This window comes from Cryptococcus depauperatus, chromosome 7 (assembly GCF_001720195.1).
Source record: "Cryptococcus depauperatus CBS 7841 chromosome 7, complete sequence".
Classification (NCBI taxonomy): domain Eukaryota; kingdom Fungi; phylum Basidiomycota; class Tremellomycetes; order Tremellales; family Cryptococcaceae; genus Cryptococcus; species Cryptococcus depauperatus.
Window position 1 is genome coordinate 1,011,878 of NC_089474.1, and position 14,479 is coordinate 1,026,356.

General features: G+C 43.1%; 6 protein-coding genes across 6 annotated transcripts; 3 read left to right on the forward strand and 3 right to left on the reverse strand.

The window, feature by feature from the left end:
- Window positions 1–39: 39 nt before the first annotated feature.
- On the forward strand, window positions 40–2,377 carry L203_105732 (uncharacterized protein; the record flags this gene model as incomplete). Its single annotated transcript, XM_066215099.1, has 11 exons — window positions 40–145; window positions 191–213; window positions 260–644; window positions 707–1,397; window positions 1,453–1,487; window positions 1,541–1,600; window positions 1,655–1,768; window positions 1,820–1,829; window positions 1,884–2,009; window positions 2,077–2,102; window positions 2,154–2,377. The coding sequence occupies 11 exons, from the start codon at window positions 40–42 to the stop codon at window positions 2,375–2,377; spliced, it is 1,800 nt and encodes a 599-aa protein (XP_066071196.1).
- A 97-nt stretch (window positions 2,378–2,474) lies between these two features.
- On the reverse strand, window positions 2,475–3,790 carry L203_105733 (uncharacterized protein; the record flags this gene model as incomplete). Its single annotated transcript, XM_066215100.1, has 2 exons — window positions 2,475–3,490; window positions 3,535–3,790. The coding sequence occupies 2 exons, from the start codon at window positions 3,788–3,790 to the stop codon at window positions 2,475–2,477; spliced, it is 1,272 nt and encodes a 423-aa protein (XP_066071197.1).
- Window positions 3,791–3,959: 169 nt separating this feature from the next.
- On the forward strand, window positions 3,960–5,083 carry L203_105734 (YbgI/family dinuclear metal center protein; the record flags this gene model as incomplete). The annotated part of the gene is made up of 6 exons (XM_066215101.1): window positions 3,960–4,055; window positions 4,109–4,124; window positions 4,172–4,220; window positions 4,267–4,473; window positions 4,531–4,825; window positions 4,877–5,083. 6 exons carry the CDS (start codon window positions 3,960–3,962, stop codon window positions 5,081–5,083), a joined length of 870 nt encoding a protein of 289 aa, XP_066071198.1.
- Window positions 5,084–5,171: 88 nt separating this feature from the next.
- On the reverse strand, window positions 5,172–11,310 carry L203_105735 (uncharacterized protein; the record flags this gene model as incomplete). The annotated part of the gene is made up of 18 exons (XM_066215102.1): window positions 5,172–5,399; window positions 5,453–5,579; window positions 5,649–5,857; window positions 5,908–6,316; window positions 6,373–6,500; window positions 6,547–6,766; window positions 6,817–6,975; window positions 7,027–7,142; window positions 7,193–8,192; window positions 8,240–8,826; window positions 8,872–9,366; window positions 9,421–9,630; window positions 9,684–10,044; window positions 10,097–10,377; window positions 10,425–10,634; window positions 10,680–10,829; window positions 10,900–11,033; window positions 11,097–11,310. The coding sequence occupies 18 exons, from the start codon at window positions 11,308–11,310 to the stop codon at window positions 5,172–5,174; spliced, it is 5,238 nt and encodes a 1,745-aa protein (XP_066071199.1).
- Window positions 11,311–11,534: 224 nt separating this feature from the next.
- L203_105736 (uncharacterized protein) lies at window positions 11,535–13,345 on the forward strand (the record flags this gene model as incomplete). The annotated part of the gene is made up of 7 exons (XM_066215103.1): window positions 11,535–12,269; window positions 12,316–12,467; window positions 12,512–12,540; window positions 12,588–12,774; window positions 12,824–12,951; window positions 13,003–13,070; window positions 13,118–13,345. 7 exons carry the CDS (start codon window positions 11,535–11,537, stop codon window positions 13,343–13,345), a joined length of 1,527 nt encoding a protein of 508 aa, XP_066071200.1.
- A 9-nt stretch (window positions 13,346–13,354) lies between these two features.
- On the reverse strand, window positions 13,355–13,954 carry L203_105737 (uncharacterized protein; the record flags this gene model as incomplete). The annotated part of the gene is made up of 3 exons (XM_066215104.1): window positions 13,355–13,412; window positions 13,460–13,485; window positions 13,559–13,954. The coding sequence occupies 3 exons, from the start codon at window positions 13,952–13,954 to the stop codon at window positions 13,355–13,357; spliced, it is 480 nt and encodes a 159-aa protein (XP_066071201.1).
- Between the last annotated feature and the right edge of the window lie 525 nt (window positions 13,955–14,479).

The window sequence follows — 14,479 nt, forward strand, 5'->3', positions numbered from 1 at the left end:
TCTTGATCAAAACCGTTCCTGTTAGATAAAATAACGAACATGGCTGAGCCACAAGGCCGTCCAGCTGGAAACGGACAGCAAGAACAGCCAAACCGAGTGACCACCATTGTTCGCTCAGTTGTCATGTTTTTTGGCGTCCAGATGGGTAAGTGATTGGTTCGGCAGTCGACGATAGACTGATGGAAGATAGCTATAAAATACGGCATGTCTTTTGTAGGTGGGTCTGACTTGACAGGTGCTTTTCATGATACTGGATCAGTTGAATATTGGACAACCTGCTTCTATCGCAAAAGTTCATGTCGACACAGTTACATCTGACCCAGGAGCTCAGGTCCCTCTGGTGGTGACTCAAGCAAAGACTGGTGGTGCGCAACCCATCTGGCCTCTGGGCACACCGTTGTCCATGAGCTTGTATACCAGTACTTCCGCTACAGGCTCTGACATGGATGCTGCGACACCACTTGTTCATTGGGACAGTCTTACTTTTGGCAATTGGGATGATCAGCGGGAGGAAGATCTCATTCTTGAGGTACCGAAAGACGTCCGGTTTAACAATGCTACCTGGTGGATAGATATCGTGCTCGTCAAGGATGGAGGTTTGCCTGTCAAGAAAAGGGCTGAGGACATCCTGATTCACCGAAAGAGTAAGTCCAGATGGTAATTCTTAATTCGCCATGAAATTTGACAAAGTTGTGTTGAATGCCAGTGCTCACTCGATACCACCCAAAGAAGAGGATTCGTAAGGAAAAAAAATTGATTGGAGGTAATGAGGAAGAGGTACAGACGGAAGAAGAATCTGTTGAAACTGGTCCCACACCCATCGTTCCCTACTGGTCCAACAATCTGACTATAACCATTGTTTCTACCGGAGGCCTTATTAACCCAGGGCAAATTACTCCTCCCGCTCAGCCTGCTTATACGTATAGCGAGACTGCTGCTGGGCCAGTATATTACCCTCCAGTCTTTGCCAATGATTTTTGGATCATGAAGGAAAATCTCTTCAGCATCAACGAGACTACAGAAAGACTTCCACTCCATGTGAACTATCATGCCATCTCGGCTTGGAAACACAATATTTATGCGTCCATGACGGCCACTTTTGAACAGGCTGCTGCGCAGAATGGTGGTGGCGCAGAGTTTGACGAGATCAAGAGGACTTTAACAGAGACCAACCCTTGGTTGTTGATAACGACCGCCATTGTGACTGTTCTACATATTGTTTTCGAGTTTCTAGCGTTCTCCAGCGATGTCAGTCACTGGCGCAAAAAAGACAAGGATCTTGTGGGGGTTTCACTCAATACAATCTTGACCAATTGCTTTGTCCAGTTGGTTATCTTGCTGTATCTTCACGATAGCTCCGAGGAGACAAGCTTCATGATTTTAGCCGGCCAAGGGATGTAGGTGTTTTGGTTTGGTATGTCTTGCTTGCGAGGTTGCTGACCAAACATCTAGTGGTCTGTTGATTGAGGCTTGGAAAATTACCAAAGGTAAGTACATTCACGGCTTTGTCGTCAATCATCTCAAGGGCTGAAAACAACAGTGACCAATGTCCGTATTCGCCCCTCTCAGTCCATCTTTCGCTACCGAATTCAGTTTGAAGGTTTGTTTTATCACTGCAAAACGATTCTTGTTCGCTTGCTTACATATCAATCAGATAAGCGCCAGCTGACTGATGATGAGAAAAAGACACAAGAGTACGATGCCTTGGCTTTCAGGATTGTATCTTATTTTGCCATTCCTCTCTTGGGAGGTTACACTATCTACTCTTGTAAGCTAGTAACCATATTTAATGACGGACGGCTGACTTAAGATCATTCAGTGCTTTACCAGTTAGTGTTGGAGAGACAGTTCTTGATTTGATATACTAATTGATGCTGTGATAGAACTCATCGTGGCTGGTATTCTTTTATCATTTCGACACTTGCTCAAGCCATCTACATGTTTGGATTTGTCCAACTCGTTCCACAACTGATCATCAATTACAAACTCAAGAGTGTCGCTCATATGCCGTGAGTTGAATGATATGTGTAAACACATTGTTGCAGCTAATGATACTGTCTTTTATTCTACTTATAGGATGAAAGCCATGATGTACAAGACTTGTCAGTTATACCAATCCATTCATATACATATTTGCTAACTTGCTGATACAGTATCTACCGTCATCGACGACTTTTTTGCCTTCTGCATTCGAATGCCTTGGTTGCACAGACTCGCTTGCTTCAGAGACGATGTCGTTTTCCTTATCCTGCTTTATCAACGTTGGACTTATAGGGTTGACTACTCTCGTGTCAATGAGTATGGTCAGGTCAATGAAGGTTTGGTGGAAGATGTTGGTACTGAAGGGGATAAGAAAGAAACGAAGAAGACCAAGTGATGACGGGGATGACTGTGCGCATTTAGAAGGGGTTCTAGAGTATTGTATTCCATTCAAACTCTCCTATAGTACAACAATTCTAATTGATGCATTTAATTCAAGAGATGCTACCACTTTTATCTCTCTTCATTTTGAAATCTTCTATCCAAGCATTCTCTTGTGGGCCTTTTACTAGCACTATAAAGCTGAGCAATCCATCTCTTAAGATAATTCCGTCTTTCTTGATATTCCCCCTTGCCTCTCTCCTGGCCTTACTGAGCACTTCTCTCAGAGTTAATTCCTTTCCAACTTTAAGTAATCTCTTCTCTTTAGTTTCAACATATACAACCAAGTTCGGCACATTATATTGGCGCTTTTCATCCCAATCTGCCCAGGGCATATTTGGCGACGTTTGAGAAGCAGGAAACATTGCGGCCAGCTGATCCTCAAACGAGGAATTTTCATGAAACTGAGTAATGAAGTCTGACTGCCCATATTCAGGATAAAACAGTACTACTGGAAATATAAGAGGTGTATGTGGGGGAGGCGGTGTCCAGTCCACAAGCTCATCAGCAGGAACGATCGAATCTTGGTCAAAATGTAGAGTTTGAGGGTTATCAGGTGGATTGGGTGTATCGACCGAGATAAGACCTCTTTCCTCAATAGCCTTTCTCATAGCCATTCTGGTCATCTTTTCTCGTCTTATACGCTCTATCCGGTCATTCTCTCTCTTTTTGCCCTTTTCTACTTCCTTGAGCAGCAGCTCCCATACCTTGACGTCCTCTCCAACCTGGTTGGCGAGTTCTCTGCCTCGTTCTATGACATCCTCACATTCTCTCCATCTTTCCAGTCCGATCAAGGCTTGTGCGGCTCTGAAAAGAGCTTTAACCACTGCCTTATCTTTGGCAGCTTTCTGAGCAGTGAAAAGGCCAATAATAGCACTTGTGTCTTTTAAAACTGAGCGATAGTTTTTTTGGATGAGATGGCAAGCGGCACGGTTATTGTAGAGTGTAACAAGTAATGAAACCGAAGAAGGATGAGCATTGATTCCTTGGGTATAAGTTTTGATAGCTTCGCCATACGACTTTTGGACATGGAGTTCGTTGCCATGATTCTTGAAGTTCATAGCGATTTCTACATAATGTTTGCCCATGTCATGACTGGACAAGTCAACTTACCATCGCCTTCTCCCTCAAATACCAGACTCCTCAATGCCTCTAATACAGGGTTATCGTCGTCTTCCTTCGGAGCCTCTTTCATAAATAACGGCGTAGATTCTAATAGCTTCTCAAAGTCTTCTACCGTGACCTCCTTCTTGTGAGCTACAGGTCCAATTCCCGATGTCGGTGACGCCGTAGATTTCGGCATGGAAGCCACAATTTGATCAAGCAAGACATCCTGGGATTTATTATTTGGTTGTTGAGCTTCAGACATGAGATATTGTTTATAATGAAGATGATGATACAAGTTGGAAAAATAGTTATGACAGACTTTTTGAAATCAACCTCCACCTCCACTTTTTACAATCTTATCGCTTTTTACAACTTGAATTCGATAATTTACATCTTTTACAAGCATTACAAAACAAGAAATTGCATTCAAAATGGGAGCAGTCTCACAAGTAACTCCAATGAGTCTCATAAAAAGAGTCTGGGAACGTATCGCCCCTCTGCAGTTGGCTGAACAGAGTTGGGACAATGTAAGACTCTGGCAGCTTATGTTAGTTGATACTTGCTAATGACTTTGTCATAGGTTGGCCCAATAATGGGTTAGTCATGAATCACTCTTATATTCAAATCTCATAGCTGCTCTTAGAGGCGCCATATCCCAATCTGAATCACCGTCAGATTCTGTTGACTATCGAGTATGTCTTGTAAACGTCGTACGCCCCTAATATTGCCCTTTTGTAGTTTGACACCTGCAGTATGCGCTGAAGCTTTGGCATTGCCTTCACTATCGATGGTTATCTCCTACCATCCTCCGATCTTTCGAGGGCTCAAATTTTTGACCATGTCCGATCCTTTACAAGCTTCCTTGTTGAGGCTAACTGCAAGAGGAATCTCGGTCTTTTCGCCCCATACAAGTCTCGATGCCACGCCCAATGGCATCAACGCATGGTAAATTTACAATGAGGAATGTCCGTTTAAGCAGCTCATATACAATTACTACTCAAGGATGGTTAAGCCATTTGTTCCACTCTCTACCTTTGATCGTCCCATCTCTCTTTCTCCCAATCCTCCGGAGTCGTTCGATGGAGCAGGTATGGGCCGTTATGTTGAACTCCAGAAACCTCTCGATCTTCTTCAGGCTGTAAGAATAATCAAAGAACATCTCGGGCTTTCATACGTGCAGCTAGCTGAGCCTACATCAAGCAGACCGATAAAAAGTCTTGCGGTGTGTGCGGGCTCAGGTGGGAGTGTCTTCAAAGGCACAAACGCTGATTTATTAATTACGGGAGAAATGTCCCATGTAAGGAAGGCGTAATTCAAATTCGCGAGCTTATGCTGATATGTCCAACAGCATGAAGTCCTCGCCTACGCCAACTCTGGCATAGCAGTAATTCTCACTAATCACACTAATAATGAGCGCCCATACTTGTCTCAAGTTCTTCGAGCTCGACTTCAAGAGGAACTGGACAAGGAAGTTGATGACCAAAATCCTTTGAAGTCTGAAAAATGGGAGGTGCTAGTGAGCAAAGCTGATGTGGATCCGTTGCGCATTGTGTAGTATAGTTATAAGAAACATCAAGAATAGTGATGCAGAAGTATCTATGATGGTCTGGTTAAATATGGTATGAAATGGTCCCCAAAAGGCATTAAGCATCAAAAATCTCTGAAGTCAAACTGTTTTCCACTGCTTCCCAATCAATGTTGTTGTTTGCGTAAACACTTTCAAATGTTTCAATGCTAGCTCGTGCAAAAAAAGACTGAAGCTGGCATAAACTTGTTAATGACATGACAGCAGGTAAACGGGGACGACGGAGTTGAATATTTCCTGGCGTTGTGGGTGAATGTATTATAAGCGACTGTTGTGGTATGAGGTCCTATCGGCGCGTCAGCAACCTACTAACTTGTTCAAAATTTTAGAAAAGCATACAGAATCCTCCTTTTTGGTAGAGAGTTCACTCAGTAGATCAGCCATTTGATCCATGATAGTCTCTGACTCGTATTCTTTTGGGGGATGTTCCACATCAGTTGTATCTGTGACAAACATCCACTGGTGTCTGAGCATTGAGCGAAATATTAATGCTGTTGTGAGCAGCAAAACTAGTGGGAAAGAGGATGAGACTCACATCTGAAAATCTTCAGATTGCAAAACCAATAACAAATCTAAAAACTTGCAAGCCGCCAGAAGCAGATGCAACTTTTCTGAACCATCGACAGGCGGATCATCTATAGTTTGCTCGAATATCCAGAAAAGCTCCGAAAGAATAACTGGCCAAAGGTTGACTAGATGTTGGGGACTAATCCTGCACATCAAGACTCTCAAACAAAGATATACCTACTAACATCAGCTTGGATACTGTGCTGATGGTACACATCCAAACCTACCTCAGAATGAACCCTTGCAGACATATTGGTAGATTTTAGCATTTCAACAAGCCTTTCTTGAATACCAGGTAGCTGGCCTAAATAATGATTCCTATCTCCGGTTAACAAAACTAAGCCCAACCTCCTGAGGTTATCGCATTTAATTGATATCTCTTGCTCTCTGTTTGAAAATATGTTGATATTCGCCGAGGTAGCTGAAGTTATACGAGAAAGTAAGTCAGGAAAACGTTCTTTATCTGAGTTGAACAAGGCGTGGACAAGCGTTTTCCAGTATGATATTTCAAGTAGAGATTTGACTCTGAATAGACGAGAATCATAGAAGAAATCATAGACGGCAGGGCGCCAGATTTTGGTAGCAGATGATATATGTGATATCTCGATTACAACACGAAGAACAGATGCGTCAACTCTGCGTTGGTGATTATTAAGTTTTTTTTACGAGTTACTGTGACAAGATAGGCTCACTGTTGTCTACGAAAGGCAGGGCCAACCACGGCCACAGCAATGCCGCTGCAGGCCGAGTTGACCTTATCTGATTCAACAAGCAATATTCTCAAATTGGGCACGATTGTTGTTGATAGGTATTCGTATATCTGTATATAATCAGTTCGTATCTATGCAGCATTCAACAATACTTACTTGTTCTAGTCCTTGATCAACATTCACACTTCTCTCCCTATCTAAGAACTCAGATTTTGTCACCTCGGCTCGATTCCAAATTCCAGCCTCAGCTATCTTCGACGCATTGGTAACCGTTACATCTAATATCTTTGCATATGTATCTTGAAAATCCCTCCTGAGACGTCTGTCTTCAAGTGCAGAAGTTTTGGCAACCGTCAAAGCTAGATTTGTAAGGCATCTAACGAAGCGTCAAAGTGAAGCAAAACTGTTAAGCAAAAAAACACATACTGAAGAAGTGGAAGCAGCTGCGTTCGACTGGATGTTGACACCACAGATGCAATGACATCACGGGCAAAAGAAAAAACTGAGGACCAAACTTGCAAAGCAATAGGAGCTTCTAAGCGTGACATATAAGCCTCAAGGAAAGCAAGATAAGATGGGTCAAACCTGAACCTAAAATCAGCACACTATCAGGATATGAAATGTAGATGAACATGCCGGTAATCTGGGGCTGAAGAACGTCCGGGTTTACCAGAAGCCAGTTCACAGATTGACTCAATGGCCATTTGGGCACTTGGGGTAAGAGTATCAATACAGTCAAATATGGCTTCATCCTGTTTCAGTCGTTAGCGATTTGAGCGCTAATTGATCAGGATATACGTACTGTAACTTGTTCAGAGCATAAAGTCCACACGCGTACAGAACTCGATATGAAAGCCAAGGGTTGGGCTTTGAAAACCCTCTCAAGTACTATTCTTGTTTTGGCTCGAATATTAAGGTAGGGTTGAAAGATATTGCCATCCTGCTTTGCTTCTTGTAGGTGAGGCATAGTGGTACACCAGGTCAATAGAAGCGCATGTATTGCATTATCCAGGTAATCTGATGATTCTCCTCTAGAATCGATACCCGGTGCTTCAACAGTAAAAACATTTGAGACTAGCCCAAAAATCTTACTACTCTCACCAGTATTTGGAGTTAAGTCATCCACCCTACCAGCGGCTTGATTGCTCAAGATAGCCAGGACTTTTTCAAGAGCGTTGAGAACCATTATAACCTCAACTTCAGTAATTCCGAGCTCTTCGTCTGTGATTTCTGTGCTATGTCGAGCTGGAGACAAAAACGCTTTGTCATACCCATCTCTCATGTCATGCATTAAGGTTCTTGTTTCTTGACTCAGGCATTCGGTCAAAATTCGCAGGAGAGCTGGTAGCTCACTTAAAAGAGGCACAGTCATCAGCACAAAGTCTATCCAGTGCTGCAAGACAGATAAGTTGGACGGCGTTGATATGCCCTGGATGATCACGGCCACCAGTCGTTGTTCAAATTCTGATTCGACCAGCTCAGAAATGATATTTTCAGAGATGGAAGAATTCACTTTAATATGTGTCCGGGTGACCTGTCCGAGGGACGGAACTTGATGAGAAGAAGCGTTGATAGCAGAATGTAGGAGGTGTAGCATTTTACTTTGGAGTGCGTGGTTGTGAGAGCGGATAGCTAGAAGAAGCTTATTGACAAGAGAGGTTTTGAGAATACGCAAGAGCGAAAGAGAAACATCTCCCATTGATACGATGGTTTGAAGAAGTGAAAGAGCAGCAGCTTGGACTAGTACGAGCAATGGCGAGCTTTTAGACCCCATTCGGGGAGCGGCTTTCACTTCCACAAAGCTTTCGTCTCATCAATTTAGTCCTTGAATTCTGCAAGCAACACTTACCTGATCAAGATTCGAACAATGAGCTCCAGATAGTGTTCTGCCATAGGATACTTCTCCTTCACTCGACCGATAAAACCTGAATTTACAGATTTCTTGATTGTCTCTGTCGTGCATGCCTTGCTGAGGCCTTGTCCACTAAAGCGAAACAATGCTGCAATACACTCAATTTCATACTTAATCATGTTGAGATCGACCCTGCCATCAAAAGAACCGTATGTGCCGTCATAACTGATAAAAGGGGTCATCAAACGGTAGAGCATAGGGTCAAGTATCCGGAAATAAGAACGGAGATTGAGTCGAAGCCATGTCTCTGCCTGGTTTTGTATATCAGGATTTAGAGACCCCAATGATTCTAAAATGAGACAAATAGGAACTCTAAATACTTCACCTGGAAGTACAGAATCATCTGTAAGACGCCAGAAAATGCCAAATGCGTCAACAGCAGTCTTGTCGAAAGTGTTGCTTGTCATCCGTCTTGCAATGACATCTTGCAGGGTATGCGCTTCTGCGACTCGATTACATTCCCATAGCAACTGAACCGCTCTAGCATGATACAACGAAGTCGAGGGCCGGAGATATCGAAACAGCTAGTATAATTCAGCAATATACGCTAGTTTGGAAGGCAGACATACAGAATCAAGAATGACCGATACGGCGTCACCCGAAAACACGCTTTTATTGAAATTGAATATCTCGCATCGACTCGCTTTGAGTACTGCTATAACAAGAGATTCAACGGCCACAAAAGTCTTGAATTTTGCCAAACTCTCGACAAGAGCACCAAGCCATTTATCGCTGTCTACGCCTGCCAATGCAGGGACTTCATATTCTATGAGTTGGGAGACGATGTAGACCGCTTTAAGTAGGACAGGGGTGTCTCCACTGAAGGCTTTGCCGCAGACTTTGAAGGAGGAGCTAACAATGCGCGGCAACACCTCATTCTCAATGCGAATATTGAGGTTTGAAGTATGATGAGACGAATTGTACAAGACATTATTTAGGGGGGGATCGGACGCTTGGATGGTAATTTTTGATGAACTTCTAGAGAAAACACTTGAGGGTATGTGTTTCAAGAGAGAAACAGCAAGCCGCAATATTTCAGATGACCATTCTTCATCGGAAGAACCCTAATCAAAGTTTACAATTAGCAACATCTAAAACTCCTGGAAATAATTGCCAACCTCGACAATCTTCAAAGCTGTGTCAAGGAGAACCGGTATATGTATCTGTTTGACTTCATCATCATGTTGAGGGATGTTGTCCAGAATCCAGATGATAAGATTGATATCCTGTTTTTTGTTATGATTGCTCTCTTCGATAAGCTTATGGAAATTTGTCCAGATTACAACCGGATCTACCGCATCGTACAAAGCTGCTGCAGTATTCACGACCTGATTGAATCTTAGCTGCACGCCTAGACTGAAGTTGGAGGACGGTAGCATACCTCTGAAAACCCAAGCAAAGAAGCCTCCATAACGATTTCCAAAGCAGGTATAATAATTTTTGGAGAAAGTACTGCACCTACTTCCCCTCTATCTAACAATGCCAGAAACACCCTGAACGGATTTTGAGCTTCAAATTCCTCTTCTCTGCCCTTTTTGGGGATTAGCGTCTTCATATCTTTTAGTAGAGAAGTAGAAAGAAGGTTGAGCCCATGAGTTGTGAAGTAATCCATCTGTTCTTGAGAGGTTTCACCAGGACCGAGAAACCAGGTGTATATTCTTCGGCTAAGGGAAAGTTCTTTCTGTAGGACAACGTTCGCTGCAGAACGAACGAGAAGTACTTTGTCGGTTTCCTCTGCTTCCCTGCTAACTCGTAAATACATAAGTCAAAACAAATGAATGAGAAAAAACGCACCTGAACACAGCGCTTTCCAATGCCAGAACTCTCAACAACAAATCGAGCCCTGTTCTCCTCACAAGTACATTTCCATCATCCAATGAAGCACTTAAACCTCGTATCAGGAGACCAACCTCGACAAATGCATCAGGATGGTCTGGCGGTTTCAACATCCTTCTCGTCAGGTAATTGAGAGCAGAAAGTCGTGATGCCGAGGAGGTTATCAAGATAAGAAACATGTTTTGCAGAAAGAAGGAAGGGGTCAAAGTATCTGATAATCTATCCAACAAAAACAGAATCTATGAATTTGGTCAATTTTGTCCATTATCTCAATCAGCAAACCCACCTTGTCAAAAAAATCACCCGACTCTTCTTCAATACCAGGTAACAATGCTAGAATAAGTGCCTTTGTCGCTGGTCTCAGCTGATCTCCGAGCGGGAGATAGTATGTCTCATAAATGTTTATCAAGAAGGGACGGACAGACGTGGCAGCATATTGGAAGAATGGAAACAGACCTGAAGACCAAATGGTCAAGTCTCTTCGGAGACCGTTCATCTAAACAATATAAGTACTGTTACCGATCCTTGATGATGCACCTACACCAATAATACTAAATATGTGAGAGTAAACGTCTAGGGCTCTCTGATGAACGCCTGAGGGCAATGCCGGATTGAGACACTGTGCTAATCTCTTGGCCACAGTGAGCTTGCGAGGTATCTCACTGTAAGACGGCGATTGTGATTGTAATGTCTGTCACCATGCCGGTCATCCAAGTGCCTTCTTTTAGCTTTTGTACACGCGATTGCCGATTGACACCCACCTTTAGCAATCTTGACAAGAATGAAATAAAGTCGGCCCATTCATTCACATTTTCAAAAGACTGCAAGGATTTGTCTACCTGGCTCCTGTATTTCTTGAACTTGGGATCGTTGACTAAGTGAGATGTTGTTGCGGCTGATCCATTCATTAGCTGTTGATCCGCCCTTCCATCCGTAATACCATTGCTAAGAGACACACCTTTGCCCGCTCTACTTCCCATCTCGGGAGTTGCCCTACCACTGCTCGTTCCGCCATTTTCAGTGTCAATACTAATTTGTGATCCTGCAGAGCCACTTCTATGGCGCCCTGGAACCATAAGCTTAGAGAGGCGATTGCGTGAGGCGGAGCGTGGCATAGGATCTGAAGAGTCCAAATTTGGTGAACGGTGTGTTGGCGGCGAAGACTGAGACATGATTGTAGACAATTTCCAAAGTAAAACAACTTAAATGGACATGTCTGATAGATGAGGTTTTAAATACTTGTATATAGAAAACATCTCAAACTTCAAACTACAGGAACGATGAAGTAGCCGTGCCTGGCCGCTGGCCTCCACCGGGCATTTCCACCAATTATAAGGAATAAAATGTATTTTGTAATCTTCTCATTTCTACATTTCAACATTAACACATATAAAATATGTCAAACGTTACCGACAATGAAGAAAACCTCTCAAGAGGAATGAATGACGAGAAGGAAGTCGATACAGACACAAAATTAGCTCTCCTAACTTCACTGTTACATCCATTGGTTTTCTCGAAGAACCAGTACCTGGAGGCACTTTCGTTCACCAGTGGACAGGTTGATAAAGCTGCTGAACAACTGCTGCTTCCAAATGAAAATGGACCAAGCAAGAAGAGGAAATTTGAAAGTTTAAAAGGGTGGCTTGGTCAATCCTCCGAGGCTGGAAAGAAGAACGAGCGAAAAAAATTGCAAGCTGAGTCAACCATCGTAAACCGACCACGAGTCAAGGCAATGGAATTGGCAATAGAATCAGATCGGACCTACGCTTCAGGAAACGCAACTGACAAGGACAACTCTCTTTCTCGTGTGCTTGATGGTCAATTTCATGCAAAAGCTGACAAAAAACGAGCTGTTCCTCAAAGTGCGATATCCTTATCAACTCAATCGTCAATTAATGCTCACAATCTTCCTCTAACTCTTATTGCTTCGCCTTTGACCCCATCGATGGCTTCAGCGCTATATCTCACCATGATGGAGGAATCAAAAGAGTGGAAGACAAACAGATTCTACATTGCAGGAAATGCAGCAGAAAGCCCTCATAAGATTGGCTTTTATATGCGAGAAGGAGGCGGTTATGGTGGAAGCGGAGCAAGATACTTTTATGCCGGCGCAGAGCAAGGGAAAGCAAAGGTAAATTTCACTGAGAGGTTGCTGAGCGATATTGAAGTAGGAACAGGTGTACCCTTCACTTTTGAGGGACGCGGCAGACATTGTCCAGAAAATTGTCAATATAGAGCTCAGTAAAAGGCAGCGATATCCCCTTGAATGGGCTGGAGAATGGGAGGCCAATGTATGCGGCACAAACCGTTATGATGGCGCCAAAAGCTCGTAAGACGTATCAGCGATAGGTTTGGCTATCTGATGACATTAAGTGTCGGATGGCATGCCGATCAACTAACATGTACGTGGTCACACTTGTCTACGTCTATCTTGACTAATGGGACAAAGATCTCGGACCATATACCACAATAGCATCTCTTTCTCTTGGTACCGCTCGTTCATTTCGTCTACGCGAAACTCAGGCATTGGATCCAACATTTGCAAGCAAACAACCACCGAGAACATATGAGGTGACGCTCAGACATAACTCATTATGTCTAATGAACGCAGGATGCCAGGAGAGGTTTAAGCACACGTGAGTTGCATTTTTGTTTGTTTGCATACTGATGCTCTACATTTGGTAGAGTGCCGGCACAAAAAGCTATTGATGTATTCAAGCCAGGATATGATGTCAATGAAAAATCCATCCCAAGCGACAAACAAATATCGTGTTTCTCAAGAATCAACATTACTTTTCGATTCTATCGTAAAGGCGAGTATATTTCTGTGGTTTGTCTCGGCGACAAATCATAACATCATTTAGATTTTCATCCAGTCCCAACTGTTGGCCCATTTGGACCTCGAGAAGGCATACCCATGTGCAAATGCGGCGTTCCAACTTGAGTGCATCACCTGAAATCCATTTAAAATTCTAACAGCTTTGCAGTGTGTTACGAGCCGATCAAAAGGCCAAAGCACGTTCTCGTCTTGCCTCCGCACCATCCCTCTCAAAGCCATTTCCTATCGATAGAGACCTAGTTGATGACGACATGGTATTCTTTTGGCAGTGCCAGTCTCCTACACAAACGGGAGAGGAGAATGGCTGTGGCTTCTTCAGGTTACTCGATATGCGGAAAGAGGGAAGAGGACCTTGCATCCATTATTGATGGCAGAGTCTAGATAAAGTATATTATATGCCGGGCATCGTAGGGATATCTTTTTGTATTGTATGCACTGCATCACCATCAGGACATTTTGAAATCTTGTTAGCATCCACATACCTAACTAGAATCTTCATCCATCCTATCTACTTCATCTTGTTCACCATCTGTATTGTCCGGTTCATCCTCATCCTCGTTAACAACATCGCCGTACTCTACATCGCCCCTGTCATCCATACCTTCCTCCCCTTCCTGGCCGACAGCTCCATTATTCATGTCTGCATCCTTTTCATCATCCTCTAACCCTTCCAATACCCCTTCCAACTCTTCCTGGTCTTGTAATTCTTCCAATTCTCGTCTCTTCCTCCTTCTGTCCTCTCTCACTTTAGCACGTTTTGCTTCCCTTTCCGCCTCGCGCCTCTCTCCTTCTAAAGGCTCAATTGCACCGACTTCGACACCTAAAGCATCCGTCAAGCGTTCTAGTTGCGTACGGGCTGGTGAAACGGGAAGAGAAAATAGAAAATTTTGAAGGTGAGCAAAGGTAGCTTTGGAAGAGAGTTTGTCGGGCTGAGAAAGGGTTTCAATGATGAGAGGAGATTCTAATTGACGATCCATCTAGGTTGTTTTATTGATGGGTTAAACAAATGTGTTTTTAAATCAAAGATTGAATCCATAAAATATTTTAAAAGATGGAATTCTGAACAGACATAGCGTGGGTTAAAATTTATTTGGACCTACCTTTATTACGTCGGATATACATATTGACCGGACATGAGCAAAATTCTGCGACTCTAAACTTGATGAAATCGGGATGCAATTCTCAGTACTCCCAAGTTTCATTTTTGGGATAAAATGCCCAATTCACCCATATAGGGTAATAATGATGTAAGTGGAAAGCGGATTACGTTTCTTTCTGGAAAAGAAAAAAAAAAAGAAGAGTTGACTCGTAATAGTGAATTGTTCTTCTTCTAATACTTTTCTTATCATCTTTTCCACGTCTATGTATATAGATTGTACATTTAGCAAAGTCTTTTGAAAGAATCCCCCCAAGACAGACCACGACACGTACAAAACGCGTTGCCGCTCGACACACGGTACGACGCGTCCCTCCCTCCTTTGGCATCCGTCAAATCCAGTCAA